At 41.3% G+C, this 27,623-nt stretch overlaps 1 protein-coding gene across 8 annotated transcripts in view; it reads right to left on the bottom strand.

Moving 5' to 3' along the window:
• GARNL3 (GTPase activating Rap/RanGAP domain like 3) overlaps positions 1–27,623 on the bottom strand; it is a 229,909-nt gene that overhangs the window by 89,256 nt on the left and 113,030 nt on the right. For all 8 annotated transcript variants that reach the window (XR_009552095.1, XM_060200172.1, XM_060200173.1 and 5 more), the window contains 4 exons: positions 19,153–19,252; positions 16,125–16,243; positions 7,512–7,576; positions 1,832–1,895 (listed from right to left, as the gene is read on the bottom strand). Coding sequence is in view for 7 of the 8 variants with exons in the window: in XM_060200172.1 (XP_060056155.1) it covers positions 1,832–1,895; positions 7,512–7,576; positions 16,125–16,243; positions 19,153–19,252 (348 nt within the window). In the remaining variant the exon portion in view is untranslated. The remainder of the gene's footprint in view (positions 1–1,831; positions 1,896–7,511; positions 7,577–16,124; positions 16,244–19,152; positions 19,253–27,623) is intronic.

Raw genomic sequence — 27,623 nt, 5'->3', positions numbered from 1 at the left:
GAAAGCTAAAACACAAATTCAGGGATGAGTATATATTGTTTGGTAAACAATATGCACAGAGTTATGGCATAAAGATAGAGAAGAATGTTATATTTTATTTTATTTTCCTCTCATTTTGTGGAAGAGGGAAAGCAGGTAGGGAAGACTGAGTAAAGCTAAGTTCTCTGTGGGCATCCATTCAGCAGCAAAGAGAAGAAAGAAACACCACAGATTGGTGTTTTGGGCTCTGTGGGTTTTGCAATCTACTGGCTGGGGAATTATATCCAGGCCCAAAGAAAGGATTAAGCATGATGACCTTGGCTCAGTGGAATAAATCACTTGGCTAGTGTGTTGTCTTGCCAAGGCTTGAACGTGCCAGGTTCAAGCCTGGTCCCTGCTACAAGGAAGGAAACTTTAGTGCTATGGTCTCTTTCATTCTCTCTTTGTTTCTATTTAAAAAAAAATGATGACCTGTACAAATGAAATAATAAAGTACTAATAGTTCCTGTTAATATTTTTGCTATAAAGAATGACCTTTAAGCATAGCCTGACTTAAAATTGCTTAAAGGTTAACCTAACACATTCATATGTCTTAATTCTTTCAGGGGTTGAAGCAGGGTACAAATAGCACTAATTTTTTATAGCACTAAATTTTATATTAAAATAAATATATGAGAGCATACAATGGTGTATATTTGGGATAAGTTGAGATCTGATAACTATTTTAAAAGTTAATTAAATTTTAAAGATACTCAAAGATTACTCATGTCCATCTGTCCTCCTTCTGTTATAATAACTGAGCTATTTCCCTGAAAACAGGTTCAAGCCTGATGCTCCTCTGCTGAAAGACACTCACTCTTAGCCCCCTCCTGGATAAAATTCTGACCTGCCTACATTCCTTGGACCCCTCAGAGCTCAGCTTTGACACACAGAGCTGATGGATATATTTTCAAGTTGCCAGGTCCTTATTTATTTTTATGAAAGGGAGGGTGTGAGAAAGAACAAGTAAGAGTGACAGAGGGGGAGAAAGAGACCAGAGCACTGCTCAATTCTACTGCAATGCCAAAGATCGAACCCAGGCCTCTAGTGACATATGCATGCAAGAATTGTTCTCTAGTGATGTCCTATCTCCCTGGTGCCCCAGTGACAAGGGGAGATTTTCAAGGCTAAATTGATTGCATTTGTAAGACAAAAATTTGGTTGGCATCTTTCTGATGCACCATTGGATCAGGACCTCCAAGGTGGACTGTTTTCCCTTGATTTTAAGAAAACAGGGTGGTTTCCTGGATATATTCTGTCCTCCACAGCATAGCCTGACATAAAATAATAACATAAAAAATAATAACATTTATAGAGTATTTACTGTATGCCAAGCACGTTACAAAATACGTGAGTTATCTTCTTTCATTACTGTGAAACAAGGTTATTTTATCCCCATATCCAAAGTTTCTTCATGAATTGCCATTCAATCAACACATTGTGCATTTATTTAAAAAAAACTCACACCCTACACAATTCTACACCATACAGTGAAAAGACAAATTCCACATCAATAAGATCCTTTTGTACATTTGCTTCTCTGGTTCAAGGAACAAGATTCAGTGGCATCCAGCAGTGGCTGTGCCTCAGAATCACTTATTGAACTTTTGGAAAAGTACAAACTCCAGGCCTCTGCCTTAGGTTGAGAAACTCAATGCCTCAGATGTGAGATTACTCCGTGATGGTGTCGTCAAAGCTCTACAGGTGATTCTGGTTAGTACACCAACCTTAGAATCACGAATGGCTTGTCAGTTCTGATGTAACAGGTGATGTGACCAAATTTATACAGTTACAAAGGTTAGAATACTGTTACCTTTTGTATCTCAGGATGGAAAATTTCTCTGGGGCCTTTCTCAAATTTGTCCAGATTCATGGCACTGAAACAGAATGGACAGAATGAGCCACAGTGTGATGCAATCTTCAATAATGTGGAACAAGTCTCCGTTTTTCTTTTCTTCTCTTCTCTTTCTTTCTTTCTTTCTTTCTTTCTTTCTTTCTTTCTTTCTTTTTAGGGAAGCTAAACATTATCTCCTAGAAAGTCACAGTGGGGCTCCTGACAACCTGGTACCCGGGAGATACAAACCCATGACAAAGAGATTGATGAGTGAAGACACAGAGTAGCTGCACACCACACTGCACTGTACTTAGATAACTATCCTCCAGGGACACGCAGGTAAGAGGAGAAACAGAAAATTTGATACAGGCCACCTGATGTATCCTCAAGTCTTTCTTTGACTTAAAAAAAAAAGTGATTCACTAAAAACACAATAAAATAAAAAAGTGACTGACTGACCTTTTAGTTTTGCAACTAATGGTGAGACCTAATTAAGATTACTTGATATTTTTTCTTCCCTTGGGAATTCCTCTGCCAGGTACGGATGGCTAAACATTGTCCTTAACAAAGTTATTCTCTTCTGCTTTACTTTGGACAAGCAATGTTAATTTCCTTGAACCTAAGTTCTTCTTTTTTTTTTTTTAATATTTATTTGTTGCCCTTGTTGTTTTATTGTTGTAGTTATGAGTGTTGTTATTGATGTCATTGTTGTTAGATAGGACAGAGAGAAATGGAGAGAGGAGGAGAAGACAGAGAGGGGGAGAGAAAGATAGACACTTGTAGACCTACTTCACTACCTGTGAAGTGACTCCCCTGCAGGTAGGGAGCCGGGGGCTGGAACCGGGATCCTCACGCTGGTCCTTGCACTTTGTGCCACCTGCGCTTAACCTGCTGTGCTGCCACCAACTCCCAAACCTAAGTTCTTTTAGAGGTTGAACAAGGACTATAAACAAAGATATCTCTAAAGCTCCTTTCAACTAGGATTCCTGTATTTGTAAGTAAAAGGGGAAAAACAAGAATAGTTAATATTTATAGAGTATCTACTACATGCCAGGCACCTTAAAACTACATGAATTATCTCCTTTAGTCAATATAAGGCAAGAGTATTTTTATCCCCCACTCTAAAGATGAGGTCACTGAGGCTCCAACATTAAAGGACTCATTCAGAAAAAACAAGCTGGGGGTCAGAAGGTGGTCAGTTTAGCACAGTGTAGGGCTTGCCATGCATAAATCCTGAGTCCAACCCCAGCACCAGACTACAGGTACCATATCACCAGGGGAAACTCCTGTGCTGTGATTTCTCACCCTCTCACTTTCTCTCCCTCTCTCTCTGAAGTAAAAAGATTGAAAAAGTTAGCCTAGGAGTGCTGAAACTGCATATGTGCAAGGACCAGGAACTATAACAACAACAAAAGGAAGCCAAGCTGGAAGTAGTGGAGCCAAGATCTGAACCCAAGCTTATCAGATTCTGTAGTATTTACAATTCAATTTCCTTTCAAAGTGATAATCCCACCAAAAATTGTATCTTATGTTGCCAGTAACTATAGAAATTGTGATGTTTTTCTCATCTTAAAAATATTTGTATTGAAGTGTGCTCTGACTATGAGAGGTGGACTGAAAAGTGAGGGTCCTACTCCTAAAACTAAGTGAAATTGTAACAAAATGGAAGATCTAGTCTTTAAAAATAAATAAGGGTGGCTAGCACAGTGTGGTGACAGACATTTGAAGAGATGTGAAATTACAGTGTTGCAAAACAATGCCATCTCAATTTGAGAATACATTATATGTACATACAGAAATGAGAGGAGCTAGAGTAGTTTCTTTTTATGAAAAATAAGACTCACAGAAATCTGAAGCCTGTAAAATTCAGAGTGCTACTCTGATTACAACTTGAGATTGAGAAGTGGTAAGAAATCTCTGTGATGGGGGGGCAGTGGTGGCACATACTCATGATCAGTGCACAAGGTTCCAGGGTTCAAGCCCCAACTCTCCATCTACAGGGGGAACATTTCATGAGTGTTGGAGTGGGTCTGCAAGTGTCTCTCTCTGTCTCTCCCCCTCTCTACCTCCCCCTCTCTTCTCAATTTCTCTCTGCCTTATCTAGTTAAAAAAAAAAAAAAAAAGGAAAAATGGCTGCCAGGAGTGGTGGATTCTTCCTGTAGGCACCAAGCCCCAACAATAACCTTGGTGGCAATAAAAAAAGCAAAGAAAGTGGGGGGCAGGAGGTGGCATACCTGGCTAAGCACACATATCACCATGTACAAGGACTGGGTTTGTGCCCCCGCCCCCACCTGCAGGGGGAATGCTTCATGAGAGGTGAGGTGAAGCAGAACTGCAGGTATCTATCTTTCTCCCCCCCACCTCCTTTCTCAGTTTCTCTCTGTTCTGTCAAATAGAAAAACAAAGAAAAAAAAGGCTACCAGGAGAAGTGTATTTGTAGTGCCCAGCAATATCCCCAGTGCCAAAAAAAAAAAGAAAAAGAAATAAAGAAAAGAAATCTTTGTGATCAACCAAATATTATCCTCTTTATTGATACTTTCTTAACTCAGACTTCCAGTTGCTCAGAAGAAAGCACTTTGCTCCAGCATGCTTCACTTCAGACTGTGTCCAGAGACTTCAGGTGTGGAATGACAACCCTTCAGCTTCATCACTCGGGTGAGACCTTTCCTTTCATAGTATTCTCTAAATTTCATTCCAGGTTTTCCACTCCCTAATAAAGTCCCCAAACCTAGATATAGTCCATGTCCCCTGAGATAGAGCATTATGTTCACACGTGCCCATAAGCTAGGGAAAAATATATACCTGAAAGCTGAAGTACACAAGAGCCTGCAGGGAATACCTCCCAACACTTCATCTGTACTATTCCAGTCTTTATGTCCATGGTCATTCAACAGTTTGTTTGGCTTTGTATGTTAACTCTCTTTTCAGCCACCAGGTTCCAGATGCCAGCACGATGCAGACCAGACTTACCTGGACAGACGACCCACCAATGTGTACTGGAGCTCCACTTCCCCAGAGACCCACCCTACTAGGGAAAGAGAGAGGCAGGCTGGGAGTATGGATCAACCAGTCAACGCCCATGTTCAGCGGGGAAGCAATTACAGAAGCCAGACCTTCCACATTCTGCAACCCACAACGACCCTGGGTCCATGCTCCCAGAGGGATAGAGAATGGGAAAGCTATCAGGGAAGGGGATGGGATATGGAGATCGGGTGGTGGGAATTATATGGAACTGTACCCCTCTTATCCTATGGTTTTGTTAATGTCTCCTTTCTTTTTTATTTTTTTATTATTTTTTTAATATTTTATTTAATTTATCTATTCCCTTTTGTTGCCCTTGTTGTTTTATTGTTGTAGTTATTATTGTTGTTGTCGTTGTCGGACAGGACAGAGAGAAACGGAGAGAGGAGGGGAAGACAGAGAAGGGGAGAGAAAGATAGACACCTGCAGACCTACTTCACCGCCTGTGAAGTGACTCCCCTGCAGGTGGGGAGCCGGGGTTCGAACCGGGATCCTTATGCCGGTCCTTGTGCTTTGCGCCACCTGCGCTTAACCCGCTGCGCTACAGCCCGACTCCCAATGTCTCCTTTCTTAAATAAAAAAAAAAAAGAAAAGAAAAAGAAAACTAGTTGAGAGCAAAACTAAACAAACAAACAAACAAACAAACAAACAAAAAACACACTGCCTAGAGCAGAGAAAAGCCTGCAATTTGGAGGCCAAATCATGCAGTTGAAAATGAGAAAAGAAAACTTTAGACTCTGGGGTGGGTGGGTGGGGAGAATACAGGTCCATGAAAGATGATGAATGACATAGTGGGGGTTGTATTGTTAAATGGGAAACTGGGGAATGTTATGCATGTACAAACTATTGTATTTACTGTTGAATGTAAAACATTAATTCCCCAATAAAGAAATAAAAAAAAAGAAAAGAAAACTTTTACTTCTTAATTCTCAGTGCCTCATCACCAGCCAGATGCAATCCTAACTTTAACAGAGCCATGGTTGTCTTTCAAAGAGCATTATGAAAATAAAAAAATTAATTGATGATATCAAAAACACCATTGCCTACCATCATCTGATTGCAGATGAACAGACAGTAAATGGTCAGGGCATGGGGACAAGGTCTCATGTTTACACAAAGCACCTAGGTGATGAGTAGAGGAGCCCCAGAGTCACAGGGATGTAGGTTTAAAACCAAGCCCTGCAATTAACTGTCTGTGAGAACTCTGTCAAATCCCTTCAAGTCTTTGAGGTTCTGCTTCCTATTAAGAGTGAAGAGAATAGCAGAGCTGCTGGTAGAGCTTGTTGAAGATACACTAAGTAAGACTTGTAAGGCATTTAGCACAGTGCCTGACAAAGGGAAGCTACCGCTGCTATGATGTCACATCTTAGTTGGTAATAGTGCAGCAGGTACCAGCCAAGTGTGGCACTCTCTACAGGGGCCTGCCACTAAATATTATTAGGGAGAGGGGAGGCTGGGCAGTAGTGCACTGGGTTAAGCAGACATAGTACGAAGCATAAAGACCAGTGCAAGGATCTCAGTTCGAGCCCCCGGCTCCAGGTCTGCAGATATCTTTCTCTTCTCCCTCTCTGTCTTCCCCTCCTCTCTCAACTTCTCTCTGTCCTATCCAGCAGCAGCAGCAACAACAGAAAGATGGTTGCCAGGAGCAGTGGATTCATAGTGCAGGCACCGAGCCCTAGTGATAACTCTGGAGAAAAAAAATAGATACATACGTATGTATTTTATACATTGTATATACATGTATATATACATACATATACATACACACACACACACACACACACACACACACACATATATATATATATATATATATATATATATATATATATAGAGAGAGAGAGAGAGAGAGAGAGAGAGAGAGAGAGAGGCAGGGGAAGAGAAAGAGAGAGGTAGCACTAGAAGCAGCTGAGTGGGAAGCAGCTAGATGTCCCATTCATTCACTTTCTGCTTGGCAAAGAATAATTATAATCTTCTCTGAGAAGTACTTGCTGACATATAAGTTTCTATTTCAAAGTAAAAAAATACAAAAAAAATCCTGTATTCTTGATTTAATTTTCATATATATATATATTTATTATTGGGTAGAGACAGAGAGAATCTGAGGAGAGATAGAGAAAGAGAAAGACAGAGAGATGCCTGCAGCCCTGCTTACCACTAGTGAAGTTTTCTCCCTGCAGGTGGGAACCAGGGGCTTGAACCTGGGTCCTTGTGCACTGTAATGTGAGTGCTTAACCATGTACACCACCACCTGGTCCCTATTCTTAATTTTCTTTACAAAACCAAATTGTTTCCATGCAGGCAAGAAAAAAAAAAAAAAAGACAACCAGTATAGTACAGAGATGCTTAAGAGAAATGTTCTGAATCACCCTAGGCCTCAGCTCCACCTCCTACAGACTGTGTGACCATGGCTTTCTCCTCCCAAGCTCCATTTTCTCATTATATAATGGGGGTAATAACATAACCTGCCTGAGTGGGTTGCTGAGAAAATTACACAAGGTAACACATGCCAAGTGCTTAGCAAAATGCTTGGTATAGAGTCAAGGTTCAAGAAAGTGAAAAGCCAATGTCAGATGATCAGAGGAAGACATAGCTATAAAAGGTCCCTGGTCTCTGGCTTCTATAAGTTAGTACTCACCTTAAGATAGACTTCACAGAGTGGGTTTTTGTGGGACTGTAGGGAAGGCATATTTTCTGGGTACCCTGGAAAGTCAAAAGACCCAGTCAGTGAAGGAGAAGGTTTCTATCTGTGAAAGTGTCTTAAAAGCAACTCATGCCCATTCTTTCTCATTTTTCTTCTAGCAAACACATTCTATGTCAGAAGAAACCAGACCTAACAGTATCATCTCCTCCCCCAACCCCCACTTACTTATGATGTGTTACTATTCACCATGATGATTGACAGTGTGTCTTCAGTTCTGTGTTGAGCAGGTGAGCCATCTCAACCAGAAGAGAAAGGCAAGAGTTGGTTCCATCACCAACTGGTTCAGGGACTCAAATGTCACGTTTCCAACTCAAAAGCTTTTCTTGTTCTTTCTCTCTCTCTTATATTTAACCTTATTTATTATTGGATAGAGACAGCCAGAAATTGAGAGAAGAGGGGGAGACAGAGCAGTCACGCAGTCCTGCTTCACCACTCACAAAGCTTTCCCCCTGCAGGTAAGGACCAAGGGCTTGAACCCAGGTCCTTGCTCATTGTAACATGTGCGCTCAATCAGGTGTGCCACCACCTGACCCCTGTTGTTCTCTTTTCCCTCCCTCCCTCCCTTCCTCCCTTCCTTCCTTCCTTCCTTCCTTCCTTCCTTCCTTCCTTCCTTCCTTCCTTCCTTCCCAGAGTAGTGCTCATCTGTGGCTTATGGTGATGGCTAGGGATTGAACCTGGGGCTTCAGAGCCACAGGCATGAATATCTTTTACATAACCACTAAGCTATCTATCCATCCCATCAAAGACTTTTTGAACTAGACAATACTGAATTTCCCCAAGATTTATTTTATTTATTTATTTATTTATTTATTTATTTACTAATGGGAGGATGGGAGGAAAAATGGGAGAGAGAGACCAGAATACTACTCTTATATACATGTTGCCATGAGTCTAAGCTGAGATCTCATCCATGCAAGTCCTGCACTCTACCTGCTAAACTACCTCCCTGACACCATGACTGAAACTCTCAGGTTTGCAGATTATGCACCTTTATATTTCTCTGTGTTTACTTATTTAAAGGCTCCTTCTTCCTAGGGGTACATAGGACTTTGGTGGAAGGCTTGGCAATTCATGCACACCACATGTGGGTGTGAAATTATATCCATGGAATCTTACAGTTTGTAAAACATCATTAAATTACTAATAAAGATGAGGAAAAAAAACACCTCATGACCTCTTTTAGTAAACTAACTTTTCATATTCACTCCCCTCGAGAAACCAGTATGATCTCCCCCACTCCTGGCTGAGTGGAATAGATCTTTTCTACTAAGCATCAGAAGATACCCTAAATGAAGTGTGTGTGTGTGTGTGTGTGTGTGTGTGTGTGTGTGTGTGTGTGTGTGTACGTATGTACAGATTTCTGGAGAGTGTTCCTGTGATTATCTCTGAGTATCTGGATTTTGAGCCTCTTCTTTTTACTTGCTGTATTATCTGGATAAAAATGTTATTTATTTTTAATTTTTTGGTCTTTATTTCTTTAAAATTTTTAAAAATTATCTTTATTTATTGGATAGAGACAGCCAGAAATCAAGAGGGAAGGGGGGATAGAGAGGAAGAGAGACAGAGAGATACCTGCAGCACTGCTTCACTACTTATGAAGCTTTCCCCCTGCAGGTGGGGACTCGAACCTGGGTCCTTGTGCACTCAACCAGATGCACCACCACCTGGCCCCTTGGTCTTTATTTCTTTATTGGATAGAGACAGCCAGAAATTGAGAGGGAAGGGGGTGGTAGAGAAGGAGATAGACAGAAAGACACCTGCTACACTACTTCATTACTTACAAAAGCTTTCCCTTATAGGTGGGGGAAAGGGGCTTGAACCTGGGTCCTTGTGCATTGCGACATGTGGCTCAACCAGGTGTGCCACCACCCCTGGATAAAAATTTTACAAGCATGAATCATTTATTTAGGGTAGAGACATAGGGAAATTGAGGGGGGGGAGAGGGAGATAGAAAGAGAGAGAGAGTGAGAGAGAGACCTATCGCACTGCTTCACTGCTCATGAAGCAGTCCCCCCTATAGGTGAGGACTAGGGGCTTGAACCAGAGTCCTTGCATTCTGTAATGTGTGTATGCTTAACCAGGTGCACCAATGCCTGGTCCTGCATGAATCACTAAAGAAAAAAAAAAAAGCATTTTGCGTTTAGAAGAAACACAGCAGAGGAATGTAAGACTGTTTAAAGCAAGGGCTACATATTTAGCTGTTTCTTTTCTGTTTGACAACAGAATGTGAGTTTGTGGAGGGGTGAAGAAGGGCTGAGTCATCTGTTTGGGAATTCCCACAGCCTACAGCTAAAGAGTTTAATAGCCGACCCTAAACACTGATGTTTTGCTGAGTTTTTTTTTTTTTTAGTTCCTTGTTTCCCTTCTGCACTCCCACTTGTAATTGGCAGCAAATACTTCTGCTGTACTTAAATACTATTTAGAGCCTAGTTAGGAAACTTTGGATGAAGACATTGGTGCTTATGAATGGAAAGGGAACTCATTCTGTCCAGCACTGTGCTGCCTTCATTAGGACCCTTGATTTCACTAAAACTACTTAGGAGTAATCCTGAGAACACTTCTTAAAAATATTTATTTTTTTATTTAATAGAGACAGAGGAATTGAGAGGGGAGACAGAGATAGAGAGGGAGAGAGAAAGAGACATCTGCAACACTGCTTCACCACTTGCAAAGCTTCCCTCCTGCAGGTGGGGAGGGGTGGGGTAGAGCTCAGGTCCACACACATAATAATGCTCAGGCTTAACATTAAAGACCCTCCCATAGAGACTCTTCACTTCCCTTGGCACCTGCCTGGTACTCATTGTTCTTTCTGCCTGGAGCACACCCTCTTTCAAGTGGTCTGTTCCCTCTCCCCCCTTGGGGGAATTTATCTCTTTTAAACATCCTCTCCTAAGAAAGTTGTCCCTGAATCATTTTAGTTAAGTAGTTCTATCATATCATTCTCTATCTTTATTTCCTTCAGATTGTTTACCTCAAGTTCTAAAGTAATAGAGGTGATATCTTTGTGAATCAAACAAAAAAAAGTCCCTTGTTTTTGTCCCACTCTCCCCTCCCTGTCCTTGGCAACCATCCCAGGTGATAAGATGGAATGACAGTTATTTCCCAAAAGAAGATAATATGATATTGAGGAACTCTATTCCAGGAAGGTAGAAATGTAGAAAATCCACCGTTTCCAAGAAACTCAAAGCAGAATCTGACTGAGTTTGGAGTATGGCATCAAAGTAAAAATCTCTGGGTGGAGGGTGAAGGTAGATGTTAAGCTTCACTGGGGTGGTGGTGGTGGGGGGGGACACACACAGACCTTTAGTGGTGGGAATGGTGTTAATATACATTGCTATTAACTTATAGTCTCATAAATCACTAATTAATATGAGACGGAAAAATGGATCAAATATCTCAAACTTTTTGATGTATAGACTATAGCTCTGAGTCTATGTTCCTTCAATCTAAACACTTAAAACTTAAAATTGGTAATCATATTGAATTTTAACAGTGGGCTCAAATTGTTACTACATTTCTAGTAATGACATGTTCTTTGAAATATTAAACTTCCTAAAAGCTTAGACCAGGGAATAACAGAAGCAACTGGTAGCGTTACTTCATAAGATACAGCTACATGTAAATAACCTAAAAAGACATAAATTATGGTGAGGTCTTGTATGACACAGCAAATCCTAACAAAAGAATTTTCAGAGTTAGCCCAATTACCAAATAATTTGGATATAGCAATAACTATATATTGGCTTCTTAAACCCTTAGACAGCAGGAATCTTCTCCTTTCTCTATAAAGTCCATATTTCTCCCAGGCATGGAACTTCTCTCTAGGGGCTCACTTTCCTGCATGCTTCTCTCTGTTCATACCAACTGACACTGCATCTGCTGATCCCAACCTAATCAATGCAACCAGTACCACCTCGGCATATTTCACTTCGGACTGTGTCCAGAAATGTCATGTGTAGAATGCCAACCCTTCAGCTTCATTACTTTGGTGAGACCTTTCCTAGCTCATAGGACTCCTTAATTCTATTTTGGGTGGCACACTTCTTAACAAAACCTCAAGACCTAGATATAGACCAGGGCCCATGAGATAGGGCATATGTACATGTATCCATAAGTTAGGGAGAAATATTTTCCTTAAAGCGAAAGTGCACAATAGTTTGCAGTGAGTCAATAAATGAAGAAGCAAGTAGAAAGACCTAAAAAGACACCTTAAAATACTAATTAAACAGTTTATACTTAGACCTAGATACCCTCCTCACCTACCTCCTATTCCACTTCCCTCAATCACTCCAAAGCTAACCTTGTCAGATAAAGTAAGGACTACAAAAGCTGAATAAGGGCAACAGACTGTCATATTTTAATGCTGACTCTTTAGTCACTACCAGGCCACCCCATCACCTGGGGCCCTAGTCGGGGAGTCTTGGGATCCCCTGGGATTCCTAGACCTCTAACATCCTTGTAGCCACTGTCACTGGTCATCTCCATCATGAACAACATAATGGACCACTCTGTGGGCCCCTATAGGACCTTGCCCTTAATGAGGATCAACAGTGGTAAGGAATGTTCCATTCTCTGAAGGGAGGTTGGATGACATACTCTACCTCCTACCTGAGGAAAATGGATCCTGAAATTAGTGCAGCCTAGTATTCCTAGCCATGACCACAGAATGCGAGCTCAGACCTACAAGGATGCAGAGGTTACATAGGTTCTTGTGCTGAATACGGGCCTCAGATCAAATTTATGGGGTTTATAGTTAACAATATTTATATACTTTCCCCATATTTGGGAGCTACTCTCTTCCCTGATCCAGCTTTCTAGTCCCTTTTCCAACTATGACCATCTTCCCTGACAATAACCTGGGTCCACCTGCATATTAGATGGCAGGCTCAGGGAAAAATTAGTAAAGCCATGTGCCCCTTGGAATATACCTAAAATAGACCTACTAGCTTTTTCCAAAATGGAGACCCCAAATCTTCATCTGCAATATTCCAGCTTTTAGGTTTATGATTAGTTAACAGTTAGTTCTTATTTATATCTTAACTCTTTTTCAGCCACCAGGTTCCAGATAATACCATGATGCCAACCAGACTTCCCTAGGTAGATGACCCCACTAATGTGTCCTGGATCCCTGCCTCCCCAGATCCCTGCCCTACTAGAGAAAAAGAGAGACAGGCTGGGAGTATGAATTGACCTGTCAACGCCTATGTTAGGTAGAGAAGCAATTAAAGAAGCCAGACCTTCCACCTTCTGTACCCCATAGTGATCCTGGGCCCATACTCCCATAGGGATAAAGAATAGGGAAGCAATCAAGAGAGGGGATTGGATACGAGTTCTGGTGGTGGGTATTGTGTGGAAATGTACCCATCTTATCCTATAGTCTTGTCAATATTTCCATTTTATAAATAAAAATTAAAACAAAAAAAAATCCACCATTTCCTGCCTGGGTATATGGAGGGGAAGAAAGTGAGAGGGGTTTGTTGCCATGGCCCTTGATTCCCCCAAGGTAGGACTTGAAGTGGATGGTGGGAGCAATCAAATCATCAAAAATGTGTGCATCTCTGTCCCTTTTCCTTATTGTCAAAACTGAGACAAACACACACACACACACACACACACACACACACACACACACACACACTGCACTGGCCAGGACTAACTAGTTTTGGTAATGTATGATCCCTTCCTGAGAGACATCTTCTAGTCTTGATTAAACTAAGAAATACCTTTGCACTGATAAGGACCCCAGCCTCTTGACTGGACAGAACTGGCTAGCAAGAGGTTGAACAATGGAGCCCTCTTTAGCCTACAGTTGCTGCCCTCACCGACCTACTGAAAAACACCTTCCCCCCATTACCTATCTCTGTCATTTTCTGTATATGAGATGTGTGATTATGATGCTCATTGTATGTTCCTCAACTCTGCAGACTCACTTCCCCCTCAAAAATATACATGATTTTCCTGGAAAACTCCTTACTAAAGATAGAGGCTGTTATATCATCCTAACTGTACTAGGCATAAACCAGACTCCCACTTCCTCTTTTAGAAGTTTGTTCTATAGTCAATGATTTTTTTTTTTTAGACACATTTCCCAATTGATAAGTTGCCTGTTTGTCAATAAAGTCCTTTTCTTTTCCCTTCTCTTCTCTTCTCTTCTCTTCTCTTCTCTTCTTTTCTTTTCTCTTTTACAACTTTTTAAAATATTTATTTATTCCCTTTTGTTGTCCTTGTTGTTTTATTGTAGTTATTATTGTTGTTGTATTGATGTCATTGTTGTTGGATAGGACAGAGAGAAATGGAGAGAGGAGGGGAAGACGGGGGGGGGGGGGAGAAAGATAGACACTTGCAGACCTGCTTCACCGTTTGTGAAGTGATTCCCCTGCAGATGGGCAGCTGGGGGCTTGAACCAGGATCCTTACTCTGCTCCTTGCGCTTTGCGCCACCTGCACTTAACCCGCAATGCTAGTACCTGACTCCCAATAAAGTCCTTTTCTATTCAGCTGTTCCTATGCTTTTTAGAAAATGGGATACTGCAAACATACAAAGTAAGCATCTAAAAGAAAGCATCTATAAAAGCATAGCAAAAAAAGAAAGCATCATAAAAAAGCATCTAAAAGAACATAGCCTAGAGGTATAATTCTAGGCATGGCTTTCCATATGGATCTTGAAGCTGTTTGACACAAAGACTTAGTAGTTTCAAGCATGAAGACCAGCAAAATTAAAGGTATAAGCCTAAGCTCTTTTCTCTTACCACATGACCTTGGCTGATAGGGGATACCCCAGTGAGAGGGGTGGAGCTTCTGAATGGCTTGGCAACTGACAGAAACTGGAGCCAGGTGACAGAGTTCCCAACATTTAGTGAACTTCACAGTAAGGCAAATGGCTAGGTCTAAAATATCAGGGGGAGATACTCTGCAATTATTCTAAAAAGTCAGATGGGGGGGTAGGGGAGATAGTATAATGGTTATGCAAACAGACTTTCCTGCCTGAGGCTCCAAGGTCTCAGGTTCAATCCCCCACACCACCAGCGGTGCTCTGGTAAAAATAATAAAATAAATAAATAAATAAGTAAATAGTCAGATGGGACTGTCTCATCTGAGTGATTGCTAATTCAGAGACTAGGTCAATCACTCCACAACACCCAAGTGGATCCAAGGTCCTCTTCTTCTGATACCACAAGGTCTTCCTTGTGCACCCCATGCACCCCAACATCAATTTCAAGAGGAGCAGGATGAGGGGAAAGAAATCAGAAAGACTATTTCTCTAAAGAGACAGAGTCATTCAAAGAGAACATTTAAAACCAGAGAGACTAGAATACTGTTAATTAGCAAAAAATGAAATCATAGTAAAAAAGAAAGAAAGGGGTCAGAACATAGCCTTCCTGATGCAGAAAAGGCTTTGGAAAAAGGCACAATTACTTCTCAGTAGGTGAATGATAAAGAAATACTATTACATGAGCTCTTGAAAAAATGTTCTATACTACGTTCTAAAACCTATGCATAAGTACTGCTTTAAGAAAAGCTATATTGATGGCAAGATTTATCTCCATTGTAGATCTAGGGGGAGAGGAGTAAGTGCAAAATAATTCATGAATAAGAACAAACTCTTCTACATCAGTTTTTTTTAAAAAAAACTTTAAATCCACTTTAAAAAAATCTGAAACATAATATGGAAGTTTATATAAACAGCATAACACACAGTTTATAAGACAGCACAGCACATCTATTAACTGAGCTTTAGAACATTCATTAATTCATTTGTTAAATATTCATGGGGCTCCTTCAATGTGTTGGGTGCTGCGTTAAATGGTAGGGACACTGAGAACAAAACAGTATGTTCTTATCCTTCTTTCTCTCTTTTATTTTTAACCAATCAATTAATTAATTTTTATCAGAGCACTGGCTTATAGGGGTGGTAGGAATTAAGCCTGGGACTTTGGAACCCTAAGCATGAAAGTCTGTTTGCATTACCATTCTGCTATCTCTCCTGCCAGCAACAACAATGGAAAAAAAAAAACAATGGCTGACAGGAGCAGTGGATTCCTAGCACAGGCACTGAGCTCCAGCAATAACCCTGGAGGCAAAAAAAAAAAAAAAGTTCCTAGACACAGTTTATTCTAGTGGATCCTAGAAACTTGTTGTGGGCTTTAAATTTTTAAATTTTAATTAGCTAATTAATTTTACTACCAGAGTTATTGCTGGGGCTCGGTGCTGCATGATGAATCCATCCCTCCTGGCAGCCATTTGTATTTCTTTTTAAAAAAAAACTCTTCTTCTCTCTCTCTCTCTCTGTTTTATAGAGACAGAGAGAAATTGAGAGGCAAGGGGGAGATAAAGGAGAAAGAGAGACACACCATCAGCACTGCTTCATCGGTATGAAGCTCTGTATGTGGCGGCTTGAGACTGGGTCTTTGCATGTGGTAGTGTGTGTGCTCTACCTGGTGTGCCATCACCTGGCCCCCGGGCTTTCTGAAGTTGCTATTTTGCTGTAAATGACACTAACACAATTCTGGAGTGATGATGTAATTCCAGGTGCAAGCCAGTTACTTACTGTTTTTCTCCAAAGAATTGCACGGTACTGAGGGACACGCTGATAGTTTTGGTCAGAAAGGGTCACAGACAAGAAGAAGGGGCTCTTCTCTGCATCATTTCCAATGTAATTCTGATGAACTGGAAAAGAAACTGGTTTAATGTAGTGAAAATACAACTGGTTCTTCCCATCACCAGTTCTTCCCATCATAGTGGGCATGTTGGCTGGTAGCCAGCCTTTCTCATGTGATCAGGGAATAATAATCTCAAACCCAGCTCAGGATAGAAGCTAATCGCTCCAAAGTAGTCAAACATTCCCATTCCCCTGCAAGTGTCTGGTTCAGGAATGGTCATGTGATTTAATTCTGACTGACGAGATAGGAGATGTGTCTCAGGGTTTCTAGAAAGACTTCCTTAGTTCTGAAGATGGATTTCTTTCTCTGGACACAGGGTGATTAGAAGTGATACCTAGAGCTGCTATTTTGGGACCCTGAGTAGGACCAAACTTAGTGACATAATTGAGTCTATGACTCCCAGACTGCTTTACTTCTGGACTTCCTGTTATACCTTTATTGTTTCAAATGGTTGCATCAGGAACTGGGAGATAGCTCTCCATTGTACAAGTGGATGTCTGGTTTTGAAACACGGGAGCACTACGGCACCAGGGGAAGCTCCACAGATAGTGAAGTGGTGCTGTGATGTCTCTCCCTTCCTCTCTATTTATCTATAACAAAGAGAATAAAGAAGGAAAATGAGAATGTGAGGTCCAGAGGTCCCTTCCCCTGGCACACGGCAGGCAGGTGAGGTAGTTGAAAATTCACTGATGGCACCATTTTTCTCTTAAAGTCATCACAGCTTTGGGCACTATGCTTTCAAGCACTTGGGAAAATGACAACTTCCTCAGTGATTTATTTCTTTTCAAAGTAATGCACCTTGGGGGCCAGGCGGTGGCGCACCTAGTTAAGCGCTCACATCACAGTGTGCAAGGACCCAGGTTCGAGCCCCTGGTCCCCACCCACAGGGGGAAAGCTTCACGAGTGGTGAAGCAGGGCTACAGGTGTCTCTCTGTCTCTCTCCCTCTCTATCTTTTCCTCCTCTCTCAATTTCTGTCTGTCCCTGTCCAATAATAAATAAATAAAAATAAAAAAACAAAGTAATACATCTTGCCAAACAAGTGAACTTAGAAAAATACACTGTCAGGTTTTTTTGTTTTTGTTTTTTGTCATTTCCTGGGGCTTTACCACTCCAAGCTGACTCGTTCAGATAGAAAGAGCAAAGCAGAAAGACAGAGAAGGGGAAAGAAAGCATGGCGCTAGAGCTTCCTTCAGTGCCATAAAGGCTGACTCCAAACCTGGGTTATGCACATGGAGAATCAGTACACTATTCAAGTGGGCTCTTTTGCTGGCCTAACTTATCAGGATTTGTTTGTTTGTTTTGCCACCAGCATTATTACTGGGGCTCAGTGCTTGCATGATTTTACTGCTTCCAGTATTTATTTATTTATTTATTTATTTATTTATTTATTTCCTCCAGGATTATCACTGGGGCAATTGTCATTGCTGCAGGACAGGACAATGAGAAATGGAGAGAGGAGGGGAAGACAGAGAGGGGGAGAGAAAGATAGACCCCTGCAGACCTGCTTCGCTGCCTGTGAAGTGACTCCCCTGCAGGTGGGGAGCCGGGGACTTGAACCAGGATCCTTAAGCTAGTCCTTTCGCTTCATGCCATGTGCACTTAACCCATTGTGCTACTGCCCTTATTTATTTATTTATTTATTTATTTATTTATTTATTTAATATTTACAGTGAGAGGAAGAGAGAGAGAGAGGTCTGCAACACTGTTCTACGGTTCATGAAGCTTCTCCCCGGTGAGGACTGTGTTTGAATTCAGTGTCTTAAGTATGTTGATGTGCGTGCTCTACCAGGTGAATCACCACCTGGCCCTACTACCAAATGTTTAAAAAGTTGTCATTTGGTTCTAACGACTTTCATTTTCTAGCTGAATGTCACATTGACAAATAAATACATTACCTGGAAAAAACGATTCATCTAGCTAATTTCTAATCCTGGAATAGTGACTTTCCATTCCCAATATCTTCAGTGGTCAACTGCACTCCAGTTTTCCATATTTCCATACACTTCATTTTAGATCACGTAACAGTGAACAACTGAGTTCTTGTCATATGCATATGTCAGGTGTTGGGCTTAGTGTTCTTCCTGTACATCTCATCAAAAACTGTTCAGAATGACTAGGTAATACTCCCACATTACAGACAAGGACATCAAGGGAAATGCAGAATAAATGGTCTGGGAAGTGGCTCTCTCAAGCATCAGGTCCCGAGTTCAATCCCCAGCAGCACATGTGCCAGAGTAATGTCTAGTTCTCTCTCTCTCCTCCTATCTTTCTCATTAATAAATAAGTAAAAGCTTAGAAAAAGAGAAATGCAGAATAACCAGGGTAGGATCTATGGTCAATAAAAACAGAATCAGGATCCAAACCCATTCTGACATCTCTATGAAACAGAGATCGATCGTGGCTGCCTTTGTCACTGCATATTGCCTGGCTCATGGCGGTATTTGTCATCAGACCTTACAGAATAATGCTTCTTCAGTTTTCTTGGGCCTGGAATTCAGGGAGCAGTTTGATCCTCCCTCACTGCTTTGAAATATAAATATTTAAGGCTTACTATAGACACTGTGCTTATCTTGTTAAGTCTAAAGTTGTTTTCTACTCTGAAAATTTCTCTTACTCTTACTCTCAAATCCTTCATTTAAGTTATTTAATCCCTCTTGCTTCTCCAGGGATAAAAATGAGAAAAAAGAAAGGGAGGAAAGCAAGGAGAGAAAAAGAAAGAGGAAGACTCTCGTGATTGAGTATTTGAACCTCTAAAATGTACTACTGACTTTGAAGTGACACGCACTGACTTTAGTGTCTCCAAACTAATTTCACACAGAGAGGGCATCAGAATTCACACCAACACTAATTTCCTTTAGTGTAAATTTCCTTTAGTGTATCTCCCTTCTTCCCACCCACCATTATTGCATAGTTACCTTGTCCTAAAAAATACTTGAAATACCATCTGGTGTGGTACTCAGGGTTCTCTAGGTGCACGTCTGTTCTTCGCCAGGTACCTGGCAGAGCAGTTGCATTCTGTAATGGAACAAAGTTGTGCCATTAAGGGGGGTTTTCAGAAAGTAAGCTAGAAACTGGCAATGAACAGGAGGTCAGGTAGCTAGAAATATCATTATTAAAATTCTCCAGACAAGGATTGTGTCCATATGTTCTTATTAGAAAAGCTATCCAGTCTATAGCCACATCATAGAAATATTCTGGAGGCTCTTGGGGTGTAGGAAAAAGGATTAGGTGAAGCAGTGAGTCTGGCTATTTCTGACTTTATAGAACTCATCTCTTCTTTCTCGGCTGTGAAGTTCCCCTAATACTTGGGAGTGAGTGCCCCCTAGAGGTAGTGCTATAACCTGCACATCTTTGACCCTATGTTCTTCAAAAAATTTTGAAGAGTGATCATGAAAATAATCCAGTTAATGTGGTAAGATGTGAACACACATAATGAATAGCCAGAATGTTCTATTCAGTGACAGAAATTGTTTTCGTAGGTTTCCTCTAATTTGTTCCCGACACATTCTTATAGTTTTCCTCTTACCAAAAAGGAATCAGACTGATTGATGATACACTTTTCACTCAACACTGTATCTTTCCATGTCAGTAGATATACTTCTACGGTGTTGATCCGAATGACTACACACTTACTTGCTACATGGACATATATAACTATTTAATACTATTGATCAACTAGGTTGTTTTTTAAAATTGTGGTGGAAAACTTCTAACCCCACATCTGCATACCCATTTGTCCAATTCTTTTCTAAGTAAACATATTTAATAAACTCTAATAGATACATTTTATAATTAACCAATTCTTAGAAATTAGATTGCAGGGCTGGGAGGTGGCACACCTGGTTGAGCACACGTTACAACCTGCAAGGACATGCAGTGAAGCAGTGTTGTCGGTGTCTCTCTCCCTCTCTCCCTATCACTCCCTTTCTCTTAATTTCTGGCTGTCTCTATCCAATAAATAAATAAAGATAATACCAAAGAAAAAAAAGAAATCAACTTGTTTCATTAAAGAACATATACATGAGGGCTGGGGAGATAGCGTAATGGTTAAGCAAAGAAATTTTCATGCTCCAGGCCAGGCGGTAGCACAGCAGGTTAAGCGCACGTGGCACAAAGCACAAGGACCGGAGTAAGGATCCCAGTTGGAGTCCCCGGCTCCCCACCTGTGTGTGTGGGGGTCGATTCACAGGCGGTGAAGCAGGTCTGCAGGTGTCTAACTTTCTCTCCCCCTCTCTGTCTTCACATCCTCTCTCGATTTCTCTATCTTTGTCCTAGCCAACAATGACAATAATAACAACAATGATAAACAACAAGGGCAACAAAAGGGGGGAAATAGCCTTCAGTAGCACAGAGCCCCAATAATAACCCTGGAGGCAAAAAAGGGGAAACTTTCATGCTTGAGGCACCAAAGGGTCCAGTTTTAATCCCTAGCAATCATAAACCAGAGCTGAGCAGCATTCTGGTAAAATAAATAAAAGTTTTTTTTTTTTAAGAACATACACATTGTAATAGATCTATGACACAATACCCATCTGACATGTAGAAAGATAGATCCAAAGTTATAATTCCAACAACAAAGAATGAGGTATTATATTCTCTATGCCTTAGACATTTTTATTTTATTTTATTATATTTATTTATTTTCCCTTTTGCTGCCCTTGTTATTTTTTATTGTTGTTGTCATTGATGTAATCATTGTTGTATAGGACAGAGAGAAATCGAGAGAGGAGGGGAAGACAGAGAGGGGGAGAGAAAGATAGACACCTGCAGACTTGCTTCACCTTCTGTGATGCGAACCCCCCCCCCGCAGGTGGGGAGCTGGGGGCTTAAACCGGGATCCTTACGCCCATCCTTGCACTTTGCACCACCTGCGCTTAACCTGCTGTGCTACCGCCCAACTCCCTGCCTTAGACATTTATTCTTTCCCATTTGATGGTAAAAATGCCGTGACCATATTGATTTCATTTGTGTAATAATTGGGTCAAACATTTTCTTCACATTGTTATTAGTCATTTACATTTCCCCCTTTGTGGATTTTTTTCCCCTCCTGGGCACTTTAGCAGATCTCACACAAGACAGACCTACTCAATTTCTAGCATTTATTTTGATGTTTGTCAGCAATAAGGATAATATTTCCCCAAATAATCTATTGATTATCCCACTTCTAATTCTAGAACACTCTGTCATTCCCTCTTTATGAGACAGTAAATACATTTACACTAAATGAGTAAGTCTTGTGTAGATAATCAGTTTTTCTGAATGACTGGATGCTACCTATTGCAACTCCACTGACATCTACAATGGGTCATGTGACTAAAATGACAGGAACACATTTTCTGGTTCTTACATGCCTTTAATGATTTTCTAGATGCCTGTAGTTAGTTTCCCATCACACTGAAGATATTCACTTCAGACTAGAAGTCATAGATTTTTTTTTCAGAAAACAACTTGAATAGTATTGAGAGCTTTATAGGTCAACATTTAAGAGATCAGATTAGGGGGCCAAGCGGTAGCACAGCAGGTTAAGTGCACATGGCATGAAGTGCACGAACTGGCTAAGGATCCCGGTTTGAGCCCCCGGCTCCCCACCTGCAGGGTGGTCACTTCACAAGCAGTGAAGCAGGCCTGCAGGTGTCCATCTTTCTCTACCCCCTCTCTGTCTTCCTCTCCTCTCTCAGTTTTTCTCTGTTCTATCCAACAACAATGACAATAATAATAATAACCACAACAATGATAAACAAAAAGGGAAACAAGAGGGAAAAACAGCCTTCAGTAGCAGTGGATTTGTAGTCCAGGCACCGAGCCCCAGCAATAACCCTGGAGGCTAAGAAAAAAAATCAGGTTAGATAAAGAAATTCTAGTAATGTAATGAATTATACTGGTACTGAGTGATTCTTATGTTTCTAGAACACACCCTACTAGCATCATATATTTAAAATTTTTTACTGATATTTTTATTTGATAGACAGAAATTGAGAAAAAAAAAAGGGGGAGAGGAGAGAGAGACACTTGCAGCACTGCTTCAACACTCATGAAACTTCCCTCATGTAGGCATAATAGTTTTTGATACATTTATTTTTATGTATTTATTATTGGCTAAAGACAGAGAGCGATTGAGAAGGAAGGGGGGATAGAGAGTGAAAGAGACAGAGAGATACCTACAGCTCTGCTTCACCACTCGTGAAGCCTACCCCCTGCAGATGGGGATCAGGGGTTTGAACCCAGGTCCTTGCACACTGTAATGTATGTGCTTAACCTGGCCCTCATTTTTTTTTTAATATATATGTAAGAGTAATCCTCAGCCCTGGTTTATCGTGATACAGAAGATTGAATCTGGGACTTTGGAGACTCAGGCATGAGCGTCTGTTTGCATAGCCATTATGCTACCTCCCCTGCTTTGATACACTATTGAATCTAGAAAATGAGCTGTGTCATTCTTGTTAGTATAAACTTATTTTTGGCATGTATTTCTGTCGTGTGTTCAGGGTTAGATTGCTTTGTAAATTAGGCTAGGATGATTTCCGTTTTTCTTATTCCTCTGGAAATGCTGACATTAATCGAGAGGTTTTAGGTGGGTCATGTGACTAAAACACTGTATCATAGTGTTTTAGTCACACAACACTGTCATATAATCTCCACAGTATCTCCACCAGCTATCTTCAACAGAGAGTTACAATTTTATCCTTCTACATTCAGGTGAGGCAATTAAGACTTGGAGAGTTAATTTTAATTTTAATTTTTATTGCCACTAGGGTTAGCTGGTACTCCATGCTGGCACAGTGAATCTACTGCTCTCAGTGACCATTTTTTCCTTCTTTCTATTTTATTTGTTAGGACAGAGAGAGAGAGATTGAGAGGGGGAGGGAGAGAGAAAGATGGACACCTGCAGATCTGCTTCACCACTCATGAAATGTCCCCCCTGCAGGTATGGAGTGGGGGCTCAAACTCCCGTCCCTGGGCATGGTAAGCTGTGTGCTTAACCAAGTGTACCACTGCCTAGCCCTGGCTTGGAGTGTTTGAAGCATGCTGTCCAAGGTTGTAGAGCTAATATGCAGCGGTGCTGGTGTTGATATCAGTCCCAGTTTCAGAGGTTTTATCTTTTTAAAGATATTTTTATTGGGAGCCTGGCAGTGGCGCAGCCGGTTGAGCGCACATGGCACAAAGCACAAGGATCAGCATCAGGACCTGGGCTAAAGCCCCCGGCTCCCCACCTGCAGGGGAGTCGCTTCACAGGCGGTGAAACAGGTCTGCAGGTGTCTATCTTTCTCTCCGCCTCTGTCTTCCCCTCTCTCTCAATTTCTCTCTGTCCTATCCAACAACAACGACAGCAATAACAACAATAATGACAACAATGATGATAAACAACAAGGGCAACAAAAAGGGAATAGATAAATTAAGTTAAAAAAAAACCTTTTAAAAAAAGATATTTTTGGGAGCCGGGCGGTGGGTTAAGCACACATGGCGCAAAGTGCAAGGACCAGTGCAAGGATCCTTGTTTGAGCCCCCGGCTCCCCACCTGCAGGGGAGTCGCTTCACAGGCGGTGAAGCAGGTCTGCAGGTGTTTATCTTTCTCTCCCCCTCTCTGTCTTCCCCTCCTCTCTCCATTTCTCTCTGTCCTATCCAACAACGACGACAGCAATAACAACAACACGATAAACAACAAGGGCAACAAAAGGGAAAAATTTAAAAAAATAAAGTTTTTAAAAAAGATATTTTTATTTATTTATTGCTGGGTAGAGACAGAGAGAAATTGAGAGGAGAGGGGGAGATAGAGATAGAGACACACACACCTGCAGCCCTGCTTCACCACTTGGGAAGCTTTCCCCCACAGGTAGGGACCAGGGGCTTGAACACTACAATGCGTGTGCTTATCCAGATGTGCCACTGCCTTTAAAAATCTTAACTATATGTCACATTTTATGTTCTTTTAATGTTCTGTTTAACCAATGGCAGTTGAAGTTTTTCTTTTCTTTTTAGTGTTTTTTCTTCTTCTTTTTCTTTTTCTTTCTTTCTTCCTTACCCTTTTATGTAGTGCTGGGGAATAGTCCCAATGTCTAACATGTGTGACACTCCTGGGTAACTGTGCAGGTCCAACTTTTTAGTTTTCTCTTTCTCTCTTTTTCTTTCTTTCTTTCTTTCTTTCTTTCTTTCTCCCTTCCTTCCTTTCTTTTTCCTTCTTTCTTTCTTCCTCCCTTCCTTCTTTCCTTTTTTTTCTTTCTTTCCTTCTTTCTTTCTTCCTCCTTTCTCTCTTTCTTTCTTTCTCCCTTCCTTCCTTCCTTCCTTCCTTCCTTCCTTCCTTCCTTCCTTTCTTTTTAAATCTTTATTTATTTATTGGAGACAGAAAGCCAGAAATCAAGAGGGAAGGGGGAGGGAGATAGGGAGGAAGAGAGACAGAGAGACACTTGCAGCACTGCTTCACCACTCGAAGCTTTCCCCCTGCAGGTGGGGACCAGACACTCAAAGCTGGGTCCTTGCACATTATAATCTGTGCTCAACCAGGTGAGCCACCACCCAGCCCCTCAATTTATTCAGTTTTTATTTAGTTGCGGGGATGGGGTCCAGGGGCAGAGACAGAGAATGGAGAAACACCACAGCATTGTTCCAGCATTTGTGGAGTTCTCACATGTTACTCTTATGTGGTGCTTGGGCTTGAACCCAGGGCTTCATACATAGCAAGAAACACAGATTTATGAGGTGAGTTATCTCCCTGTCCTACTGTTGTGTTTTTATATGATTTTTTGAGTTTAAAAAAATCTATCAAAGAAAAAAATATTTAGCTATAAGAGGTCTGGGTGTAGGTACATCCAATTAAGCACACATAGTACCAAGTGGAAGGACCCACACAAGGATCCAGGATCAAGCCTTTTGCTTCCCACCTGCAGGAGGTCTGCTTCATGAGCAGATGTCTATCTTTCTCCCTCCTTCTATTTTTCTTTTTTTTACCAGAGCACTGCTCAACTCTGGCTTAAGGTGGTATAGGGGCATTGAATGGATTGGATCTGGGACTTCAGAGCTTCAGGCATGAGAGTCTCTTTGCATAGCCATTATGCTATCTACCCCATCCTTCTCTCCCTTTCTCTCTTCTTCTCTCTCCTGCCCCACCCCACACATAATATTTTTTTCTGAACTATTTGAGACTGAAATGCACATATAACAGCCCTTTACCCTTACTTCCATGTGTTTTCCCCCCCAAAACAGAAATGTCTGCTTACATAATCATGGAGCAGTTTTACCACCTTTCATAAATTTAACCTTTATAATAACAGTTCTTCACCCATCTCTGTCTTCCAATGTTGTCAGCTGACTCAACAGTGTCATTTAAAGCACTCCACTGACCCCACCCTCTTGAGCACAGGATCACTTAGCTAGCATGGCTCTTTAGAATCCCTTAATAGGGAATATTTCCACAGATGATCTTTGTCTTCTTTGACATTTATGTTTTTGAAGATTGTAGCAACACATTCCTTTTAAAAAAGATAAAGTATTCCTCATTTTGAGTTTGTCTGATGTTTCCCCATGATTAGATTCAGGTTATGCACACCTAGGGAATACTGCACAAGTGATATGCGTCCTTCTCAACTCATTGTCTTTCAAGACAGCCATCATTCCTCACTGCAGAAGCAAATGCTGCTCACCTTTCTTTTTTTAAATCTTTTAAATTTATTTATTTGTTGGATAGAGACAGTCAGAAATTGAGAGAGAAGGGGGTGATAGAGAGACAGAGAGACACCTGCAGCAGTGCTTCACCACTTGTGAAGCTTTCCCCCTGCAGGTGGGGACCAGTGGCTTGAACCTGGGTCCTTGTGCACTGTAACATGTACACTCAACCAGGTGTACCACCACCTGGCCCCGCTGCTCACCTTTCAAGATGCTGCCTCCTAGTTTTGATATTTCAGTATGATGCAAAGAAAGGATATAATTAGATTTTGTTTCTAGTGGAATCTATGGGTGACTCATCCTTGGTAGCATTTCTTCTTGTAACCATAAAAACAATACCCCTGGTTCTTTGCATTACGACACCAGTAGCATGCAGCAACCCAGGACCCTGGGTTTACCACTCAATATTGGACATAGGTGGGGTATTGCCACAGAGGCTGGCATTAGCCTGTCAGATTCCAATCCACCGTCACCCCAAGGCCTGGATCCTAGAAATCTAGAAGAATCTGGAGATATCACCAGGACACTTAAGTCTCTTCTGTTTCTTTTCTTGTCAAGCTGCGCTGTGGAGAAGAGAGAGAGGAGATCCAGAGCAAAGAGGGAACATAAATCTTTATTTGCGTTGGCACCTCAGAGTTGGGTGAGAGAGAAGCAGCTTGGGCCACATGGAGGTAGCAAAAATAGCCACCTCATGCAGCAACCTTCCCTGCATCTAACCACCAAAGTGAAGGGCCAGCGAGAGAGTGAGGTGCGGAAGAAGGGCTTTTATGGGAATAGCTCTCCGGAGAATGGGAGGGGGGAGGAGTAACCACAGCACTCCAGGCTAGGGTAATAACTCTCGTGGAATGGGAAGGGGGAGGAGTAACCAAAGCACTCCAAATATGTGGGGAATAGACAATGCCCTGAGGGCACAACATGGTGGAACAGGCAACTCTCATGGACACTAGCAATAGCCTGAGGGGACAACATGGCAGATGTGACTGCATCTGCACAATTTCCCAGCATTTTCTTCTTCTTTTTTTTTAATTTTCCTTTTTGTTTTTCATTGTTGTTGTAATTATTATTGTTGATGTCTTCGTTGTTAGATAGAACAGAGAGAAGTGGAGAGAGGAGGGGAAGACATAGAGGGGGAGAGAAAGATAGACATCTGCAGACCTGCTTCACCACCTGTGAAGCGACTCCCCTGTAGGTGGGGAGCTGGGGGTTCGAACCAGGATCCTTAACACTGGTCCTTGTGCTTTGTGCCACATGTGCTTAACCCACTGATCTCTTCTGTTTCTAAGGCTTGCATGGAGAGAAGTTTCTTTCAGGCAGCAGCACCAGATCTTAGTTTGGAGCTTCTAAATATGTTAAAATGTGTAGCCATGAGAACTTTCTGAACTTCTTTCTTAACATCTCTGTGGGTAGGGCTGCATCTTCACAAGCCTTTCAGGTGATGCTGCTGAACACTGGACTTTCCAGATCAGTGCTGTATATCAGGAATCCAGGGATGGCATAAACTTCGATGAAGCCAAAAAAAAAAAAACCAAGTCTGATTTTCCCCAACTTTTAACTAAAGTGTAGTGTTTGTTTTCATCACGTAGGCAAAAAAGCTATAGTAGAGTGAACATCCCTAGCAACTATGTCACAAAATATCACAAATATTTCCAGAATTTATGACAGATTGCTACCAATAGTTTATACTGAGTACTGAAATATTATTTATACCCTTGACCATTCAAAAACTACA

Source organism: Erinaceus europaeus, chromosome 10, assembly GCF_950295315.1.
Source record: "Erinaceus europaeus chromosome 10, mEriEur2.1, whole genome shotgun sequence".
Lineage (NCBI taxonomy): Eukaryota > Metazoa > Chordata > Mammalia > Eulipotyphla > Erinaceidae > Erinaceus > Erinaceus europaeus.
Note: the sequence above shows the minus strand (reverse complement) of the source record. Positions and strands in the feature narration are given on the sequence as shown.